This window comes from Cryptotermes secundus, unplaced genomic scaffold, assembly GCF_002891405.2.
Source record: "Cryptotermes secundus unplaced genomic scaffold, Csec_1.0 scaffold1525, whole genome shotgun sequence".
In the NCBI taxonomy this organism is placed as follows: Eukaryota; Metazoa; Arthropoda; class Insecta; order Blattodea; family Kalotermitidae; genus Cryptotermes; species Cryptotermes secundus.
In genome coordinates, this window is record NW_019724771.1 from 42656 (window position 1) to 52576 (window position 9921).

Below are 9921 nucleotides of genomic sequence, written 5' to 3' on the forward strand. Positions count from 1 at the left end.
GGGGAATCAGCATGTTACAGACCGGGGTTCCTAAGAATCATATTACGTCTGCTAGCCACTTTAACACATTCTCTCCCGGTCTCGCAATAGACTTGCTCTGTGGGCACTTCGTGAGCACAATGGCGGGGTCCTGTCCTTGGCAACTGCATCTCTAGGGTTATCGCTGTACAAACAGAATACAACATATAACAGCCACGTACCCTGTGTGTCACTTGCAGGCGCCCCATTGGGGGCGACACTACCAGGAAGATTCTCATGGTGGCCCGCAGGAAATCATCGCGGACCGCCGGGTCTGATGACGTCATGAAGGCTGACATCTTCTCGCTACTGGGGGCGGCAGCTGCAGCAGCGGTGGAGGGAGTTTTGCCCCGCACCCGACGCCTGATGGAGCCAACGAGGCGCCGCCACTCGTGAGGCAGCTGTGACGTGGCTGAGAGGTAACAATCCTAGTTAGCGGTCCCTACCTGCCTCTTGGGGAAACTATTTGTGTGCATGTCGGTAAACATTGCCCTGTTAATCTGTGTTCGACACTGCCTTATGGATATATATATTTATTTAGCACTCCTGAATCTTTTCTTCCAAAGTTTGCGGAAGAGTGAATCTGAAAATACATATTTATATAAGAATATGAAATGTATACAGTGTAGATCAAGGGGATCTTAAAAATAATTTAAACCCGATAAGTACGTGCAAAAAATGTACGAGCTTTACTGCGTACTCGTGCTCAATCGCTTGTGTTTCAGTCACTTTACCGAAACATTCTTAAGCTGAACAAACATAGTGCATATTGTGAATCTGTACCAACAATAGTGTTTATAGATCTACAACAAAGTATTAGAAATGACACTCAAACCAAATTGTGAACACGTGGAACTACAGATTCTGAATAATGTGACATTGAACCAGCGTTAGCTCTCATTAAATGCAAACATATGGATAAGACCGCCTCTGTGGTCTATTGGTCAGAGCTCATTACTACAGATCCAGAGGTCCCGGGTTCGATTCCCGATAAAAGATTTTTTGAGAAATAGTGGGTCTGAAACGGTGTCCACTCAACCTCGTCAGGATAACTGAGGAGCTACTTGAATGGAAAAGTAGCGGCTCCGGTCTAGAGAACCGAAATTAACGGCCGTGAGGATTTGCTGCGCTGACCACGGGACGCCCTCTATCCGCTGAAGTTGGCACTATTATTTTTTTTATTGCTAGTGGGGTGGGACTAAGTCCCTTGTACTGCGGCAACTTCTGGCCTATTGTGCTAGCCCCAGATGATAGGTGAGGGTGATTGCGGAGCAATTGGTGGAATGAAGATTGGCAGGGGAAACCGAAGTACTCGGAGAAAACCTGCCCCAGCGCCACTTTGTCTACCACAAATCCCACTTGACCAGACCAGCTGTGGGAAGCCAGCGACTAACCGCTTGAGCTATGGCGCGGTCATAAAATTGGCACTAACTTCGCCGACAAGCGGCGGTCGTTCAGTCGGTATAGTTCGCTTGCGGAGTAAAGCCACGGAGATTGTTTTGTATAACATAATAAACTTATCAAACTGCTGAATATTTAATTTCGTTGAAATTTTCTGATTTTCAGGATAATCCGGGCTGCGGAGCGTGTGACGCTTGTGGTAGCACATGGATAAGAACTACTGCTCACATAAAATAAGTTGCAACTAATTTCTTGCTTATAAACACTACGGAATATAAACTGAAGTATGTTGCAGCCTTCACGTCTACTGTGAATTTTGACTCAAAGACTCGTAACTTACTTTCTGTACTGAGTTGTGTTCTGTCCTCAACTATGCTCCCCCTTTCAAGTAGCACAGTATCAATCCTCCCTCAGTGTAATGTGGTAGAGAGGGGAGGATGGTCCAGGAAATACTGCTAGTAGTGCACACAAGAAATTCAGTTCGCCAGAAGTTAAACTAGGCGAAGAAAAAAAAAACACTTATTTTTGTGTCGCAAAAGCTACAGTTTAATGGCCATGAGGAGCCGCATAAAATTAGTCTTGCCTGCATTTTCCCGAGCCTTCGGAACATTGATGGACTCTCCATAGTCTCTCACGATGTCTATTATACTAACAAATTATACAAAAACAAAAGAACATAATTACTTTCAGACGGCAAGAACCATATTAAAATTAAACAAAAAATTTTGTACATTTTAAAAAACAAAAGAGATAGCAAAAGTTGCAACTTTATGGACAAATAATAATGTGAGACTTAACGTTCTCACAGCGATGATCACTCTGAAGGTGGAGGCCGCACGTTCCTTCGAAACATCGGTAAACATCTGTAGGACTGGAACATTTCATATCCCAAATGATGGCAAGACAAAAAAAAACCTCCATGGTCTTAGTCCGCAAGCGAACTATACCGACCGAGCGACCGCCGCTTGTCGGGGAAGTTAGTGCCAACTTTTGAGGATAGAGGGTGTCCCGTGGTCAGTGCAACGAATCCCCAGAGACGTTAATTTCGGTTTTCTATACCGGAGCCGCTACTTCCTTGAAATAGCTCCTCAATTAACCTCAGGAGGCTCAGTGGACCCCGTTCCAGACCGACTACTTCTCATAAAATCTGGTAGATTCGTAGCTAGGAACTCTGACCACTAGACCACAGAGGCGGTCAATCAGCAGCAGTCTTCAGGAAAATTATTTGCTTTCATCTTGCAGAAGCGAAATATGACGTGAAAGGGAGAGATTTTCATTCAGCTGTACGCCTAGAAGAGAAGCAGGGTCAGTAGCACTCGATAGGCTTATACATATACAGTAAAACTTGGTTATAGCAACATCGGTTTCTGCGACACCTTGTCTATTGCGTCAAATATTCAATGGTACGAACTAATTCCTCATAAAGCAACTGTTTTTATACCTTGCTTAGTACGACATGCACAAATGCATCAACCTCGTATGTAACGTCATTTTCATTCCTGAATTTCTGTGATATGGACATTGAACGTAATTTAGAAAGTGTGTATTGGGCAAGTAACAGGAAACAGATGAAGATAACTGATTACTGTACTCGTATCTAGGTACAGTAAGGCACAACAATTGATGTAATCTACTGTAATTTGGTGAGTAGGCCTACCTTTAATATACAGTATTAGTGCGGTGTGTATTGTCAGTGAAAAGCGCTGTAATATGTCTTTGATATTACACATTTGGGCAATTCCACGTTAATGTTACGTTAATCTGTACTTAACTACGTATTTCACTAAAAAATGCAACATTTTAACTCGGTTTTTGGTAGATTTTTACGTGACTAACATAAGGCTACTGTGGAAGTGCCCATTTCGGTTACAACGACATTCGTTTATAACGACACTATTTTTAGGTCCCTTTGATGACGTTATAACCAAGTTCTACTGTATTAGGATTAAATTATTTTTAATTGTCTGAAATGAGGTAAATCCACGATCTTTGTGCAAAATGGAAACATTCAGCACTATCTGAAGACAAACGCTTCTTTATTGGAAACAAATATTTATTACCATATGCAGAGGATATCTGATATCCTAGATAATTCAGCCGTGTTCGAAAGTAACGTAAAGTAACTGAAAAAAGTGCATATTTCTGCGTCACTCTGAATAACCAATAAAGAGAAAATCTTCTTATACGAAACTGAACAAACTGGATTAAAGCGCGAAAATATGTTACGTATAAAGTATTGATCTCTCTATTTGAAAGCCTGTTACTGGTGTTAGCACTTTGTGTTAATTTGTTACCAACTGCACAAATAATATTTCCACAAGAGAAAGCATTCCCTCGTCAGCTATAACATTTACTCAGTGTTGCTTCAGGTGTAACTTAATTGACGAAAACTAACATTTAGATCAACTAGGGTAGGTTTTCTGGTTCTAAAATGATCTACACTTTGATCAGTGTATTTAGAAAATGGATCAAATCTAAATTCGGTTCGTGAAAAGTGAATCGTGAACTGAGATTTAAGCTTAACTGGATTGCGGTATTCCTTAGGTTTTCTTCTTTTTTTTTCTAGTAAGGCAGGTAGAAATAAAATCTCCCCGACAGTCCATAGACACAATATTTAAACACAAACCGAATTTATATACAGTGTGAAACACTATACTGAGTTTTGAAAACACACGCTAGAGAGGTCTGAAATTCATTACATCACAAACTAAGCGAAAATGTGGCCGATATATTGTCTTTAAAATATTAACCTTGAGATTCAGGGTTGTTTACTTCACCTACCCCATGGTGTATTGTTACCGCTGCTGCTGCTGCCGCCGCCATGTTGTCCAGATGCTGCTACTGGTGTGCTACCGCCATTACCAGAAGGCGAGATATCACGTGAGCCAGCTGCGGCGCTACTAGCGCTGCCTCGTCTCCTCGTGGTCGCAGGAGTAACTTTGGGACACGTCTTCAGCCCCAAGCCAGAACGAGCAATCTTGAAGGAATTCCGTAGTCCAATTATCACAAATCTTTCCCCGATCACTTCCGAACACAACCGATCATTGAAGAACAATTCACGGGCGATATGGACGGAAATGAGTGCGACGGTTGTAGACAGTTCGTTTCTGGATGGTGTTCGCTTATCAGGAAATTGGTGTTTTCCAGTCACAGAGAAGAAATAACGCAGTCCATAGATAGGATTCTTATCTGATACAAATTCATGCAATACCGAACTATACACAGTATGTTTGAGATACCAAATTAGTCTTAAAAACAAATAATTTCGTTGCACATGTAAGAGCGTTCCTTCTAATTTCTTTTAAAAACCAGTCTCTTTTCTATTAATGAACAGCACACACTGAAGAGCTACCGGGATACACAGTCAGTATAACGACTGGCTATGGGTTGGAAGACCGAGGGGTCGGGCTTCGAATACCGGTAGAGTCAAGAATTCTCTCTTCTCCACGTTGTCCAGACCGGCACTGGGGTCCACCCAACCTCCTATCTAATGAGTATCGAAGGCGCTTTCCCCGGGTAAAAAGCGGCCGGGTCGTGAAGCTGACTGCTCACCTCCAGCTAGTGCTGAGGTCAAGAAAGTGTGGATCTATACATCCACTCCCCCATACGCCTTCATGGCGTAGTGCTTAATTAGTTAGGCACAGGGACAACTTTACATTTTACACATTTTTGGACATATGTCAATAAGAGTAGACAGGAAAAACTGAAAAAATAAAGTTCAAAATCTTGAAACAATTTACATAAGTGGGCATTCCAAATTCATGGCAACTGATATTATGCTAATATATACACAGGGTGTCCCAAGAGGAATGTGCCAGACTTCGGGAGGGTGTTCCTTTTGTTAAAGTATGCCGATATAACCCAAAACACCTATGTCCAAAGTTTAATGGTTACGGAAATAATGGCCAGAGAAGTGTGAAACTTTGACAGGTGTTACACACTTGTTGATTACCAAATACATATTAAAACTGGCAGGAATATGTGGTTTCTGTAAGGTTAATAATGTACAGAGGATGGACAAAAATATGGACACCTCGTGAAATGCATGCCTGAATTGAAGTGTTTATTTTAGCGACGTTTGTAGGTCACGCTGCCGTATCTGCCCAACACCACTACCTCTACAACCTCCGCAATACGTTGCAAGCTTCATTTGTTGTCGAGACAGTGTTCTGTGCAATTTTTTGTGCATCACGTCAGAGCTAACAGAATTCGAACGCGGGCAACTTGTTGGGGCCCATATGGTGGGTGCTTCCGTAACCAAGTTAGCCGAGGTTTTTGGTGTTAGTGAGGCACAGTATCCAAGGTTATGACCACATACAGGAGGACTGAAGAAAACCGCATCCGATAAACACCAGCGTGGACGGAAATGTGTGTTGAGTGATCGAGACAGACGAACATTGCGTAGGATTGTGACGAAAATTAGAAGACTACAGCTGCAAAAGTGGCTGCTGAACTGAATGTCACGCTCACAAACCCTGTCAGCACCAAAACAGTACAAAGGGAACTCCACAAGCAGGGTATTTCTGGACGAGCTGAAATTCCAAAGCCACTCATCAGTGATCAAAATGCCGCCAAGAGGAGAGTGTGGTGCCGAAATCATAAAACCTGGACTATGGAGCAATGGAATACGGTCATTTGGTCGCATGAGTCCACTTTCACACTGTTTCTGACTTCTGGCCGATTTTACATCTGGAGAACGCCATCCCAAGCTTATGATCCAGATTGTTTGCTGCCAAAAGTGAAACATGGTGGGGGTTCGATCATGGTATTCTGCCAGACCCATCATTACCCTGCAAGGTCACGTCACACGACTATGTGACCATTTTGGGCGACCAGGTCCATCCCATGGTGCAAACTTTGCTCCCTAATGGTGATGTCATTTACCATGCCAACAATGCCTGTGTTCACATAGCTCACATCGTCCATGACTGGTTTTATGAGAACGAAGATGAAGTGTCACGTCTGCCATGGCCCCCACAGTCGCCAGATATCAATAATACTGAGCCTTTGCGGTCTGTTTTGGAGAGCAATTTGCGTGTGCGCTATCCACCTCCATCATCGATAACAGAACTTACCAGGTTTTCCAGGAAGAATGGTATAAGATTCCCTTGCAAATCATACAGGACCTCTATTTATCCATTCCAAGGAGACTGGAAGCAATTCTACAAGCCAGAGGTTGTCCTACATCATATTAGTCACGGTAATGTGTTTTTTGTTGGCTGTTTCCATATTTTTGTCCATCCCCTTTACGTAACATCAAACTAACTTGTGAGTGACATGAAGCCATTAAATTGAACTACAAAAATACTCGCACGCCATGTCATAGTTGTCCTTATGGTTCCAAGGACTATACATGACACATGAATGGCAAGCGCTGACGTAACATGGCTGACTGCGCATTCTGGTATAAGCCGACTACATAACTGTACTAAACATACGATCACAGAAAATCTCATTTGGAATTTCGTTACCATCATCTGATGTGGATTATTATGGGACCACGTATGCACATTTCGTAAATTATTTACACCGTCCCGGGTAAAAGACGCCTCATCACTGAATAAAATGACGCTTAACAGTTCGAGATGAGCTTTTATCCAGTGGCACAAATCCATACGCTGAGCATGGTCACCTGGTTCCAGATGTTGTACCCTTTGATCATGGTAAGGATACAACTCTTCATCATGTAAAGTTCGCCATACCTGCATACGTGATATGCCGATGCGAGAGGCCATTCTACGAGTGGACAGATGCGGACTCCTCTGAACCATCTCAAGAATGTTCTCTCGTGTGTTTCTCATTCGTACATCCTCCCTTTCAGAGCGCACAGAAACACTCGGAAGAGAACCAGTATAAAGCAATGTCTGGTGAATTCGCGTAAATACACTTCGACATGTAATCTTTCGATGGGGAAAACGCTTTTGGTATTCTTCAACAGCAGCACGTGCATTGCCACCGCAAAATCCACACACAAAATGCATATCACAATATTCCACGTGTGAAAACACAAAAGGCATTTCAGCAACTCCGCACAATTAACCTACCACCCATACAAAACGCGGCCGCAACGTATCCTGAGGGGAGCACATAAGCTTACGGCTAGTGTGAATCACCACACTCAAGGACAAACATAGATAAGACGTGTCAGCTGACAGGTATAGTGCGTGGACCCACCAGAAGACCACACTTTTCTGGGGCCATTATCTCCGTAACCGTTAAACTTTGGACATAGGTGTTTTGGGTTATATCGGCATATTTTAACATGAGGAACACCCTCCCGAAGTCTGGCACATTCCTCCTGGGACATCCTGTATATACATATATTCCACTTACCGTGAAGGCTAATTCTCAAATAGAATTGTTGTCAGACGTCAGTAATGACAGATGACCACAATTCTATTTGAGAACAAGCCTTCACGGTATACGGAATTTCTAACTTTCTTATATGATTTAATACGAAAGGAACGTTAATTGGATCCAATGTAATATACAGGAGTCAAACGACCCACAGCGGAGCCTACATGACGGTCGTCATGTTGTTCCTTCGCTAGGGTCAAATTTCGTGAAAATGTAACGAATATCAGCTCACACCGCACATGTACAGAGACCCCGCTCGACTATATTTGGCGGAGGGGAGCGGCGCTACAGTGTCTATTCGTCTTTCTGTTCGTCGGTCCGTATCCATCCCTGAAATTTATTTTGGAGCAACTCTACAGGAACTACTGCTCGGGCGGGGCTACTAAAAGAGATATATTGACCCATAACGTCTAATAAGGACTTCCATTTTTTTAAAACTATCTAGCTGGAACGTTAGCACAGCGGTAAAGCATCTGGGTTTCATTCACAGGATTCTTTGTTAGAAAATCGAAACAAGACAGCACCGTTACGCGTGAAAGGAATCAGCTACAGAACTACGTTTAGTGGGGGGTGGAGTCCAGCTTGGCCCACTCGGCACGGCGGCCACTGATTGGCCTATTGTACCTGCCCCGGGTGATTATGATGGAAAATTTTGTGGAATGAAGATTGGCAGGGGAAACCGAAGTACTCGGAGAAAACCTGCCCCAGCGCCACTTTGTCCACCACAAATTCCACTTGACCAGACCCGGGATCGAACCCGGGCTGCCGTGGTGGGAAGCCAGCGACTAACCGCTTGAGCTATGGCGCGGCCTTCAGCTACATAACTTGCACGCTTTCTAAAATAGGCCACGATATATTCTTCCGAATCCTTACCGCCGAACATTCACAATTAGGCCTATCGTTACAAACCATTTACTTTTCGTTGTTTATTATGTCAGTGGTTCAGACTATATAATGTTCAATGGCAACAAAAAAGTAAGGAGAACGGTGAATTTGAAGGCTGTAGAAGGAATCAGTGGCGGTATATTTCTTGGTATCATCCCGACATTCACCCGGAGTGTGTGAGGAAGGCTATCTTAGGATGGTTGATGTAGGATATGAGAGAGTTACTTTAAGACTGGAGGTTTGCAGCCAATCAGTTCGTCTTAGCGTCAAACCCCTTGAGACCCACGACCAGTATTTATTTTTCAACTGAACATTTGCGGTTATAGCCCTTATGTAAAATCCTCTCTAACGAAAGGATGGGTCTGTCGTTTACAATTACTGCTGGCCCTCGTCAGCGCAGTCAATATCGGGTTCGAGTCCCGCGGGACTCATCACCATATTTTACTGTCTCAAATTCGAGACTCCCCTAACCTGGAGGGCCAGGTCCCCGTATTTATATCCCCCCCGGAACAGGGTGGTCCAGTTATACCTCCAGGCACTGGGTTCCCATTTCGTCGCTTCTTACGACTCGCAGGGCTACAGTGCAGGTTGTAACAGCGGTAATTATGAAGAATTGTATCTTCTGGGATATAACACACCTTGCTTGATACCTTTCATGCTGGTTTCTTGCTTGGTTTAATCTCTGACATCGAAGATGGAAGCAACATGTTCCTCCGAAACGTGATTGACTTTCAGTGGACTACACGGGGTTATATTCCGGTAGATAGAACTCTTCAGGATAGTCGATGCTCCGACTGAGATTCGAACCAGACGAATCCCGAATATAAATCAGGAAAATTAACCACTAGAAAGCTAACCCTGCCAGAGTCGTTTTATAACCGACAACCAGTCACCTTCCACATCACAAAGTCTTTCTTCCTTTCTTTCGCCTTTCTTAAACAATGAAAATGACAGATCTGAATGTAGTGAATTTCTCTATTACGTAAAGTGAAGCTATCCCAGTACCAGGCCGTGAAAGCCCATAGGGTTGTGAGACGTTGAGGGTCCCACATTATCTAGACCAGCCGTGTCAAACATGCGGCCCCCATAGCCACAAAGTGCGGCCCCTCAACTTTTAGAGCTAATTGATATTGTGACATGTTGACCCCTACCTCCCCAGCGGTACGTGGCGGTAACGTAACGCTCGCGTTACTACGGTAATAGGCGAGTTCCCGCCCCGCCACTCCCCTCCGCGGTGACGTCACCGAGGGATATCGCGGT

The 9921-nt window shown here is 43.8% G+C and overlaps 1 protein-coding gene across 1 annotated transcript in view; it reads right to left on the minus strand.

The window, feature by feature from the left end:
- Positions 1-200: 200 nt before the first annotated feature.
- Positions 201-9921, minus strand: part of LOC111863047 — a gene marked incomplete at its 3' end in the record, with an annotated part of 400943 nt that continues 391222 nt past the window's right edge. Inside the window, exons 8-9 of the mRNA XM_023848997.2 lie at positions 4201-4396; positions 201-430 (exon numbers count right to left, since the gene is read on the minus strand). Of these exons, the coding sequence (XP_023704765.1) occupies positions 201-430; positions 4201-4396 (426 nt within the window). The remainder of the gene's footprint in view (positions 431-4200; positions 4397-9921) is intronic.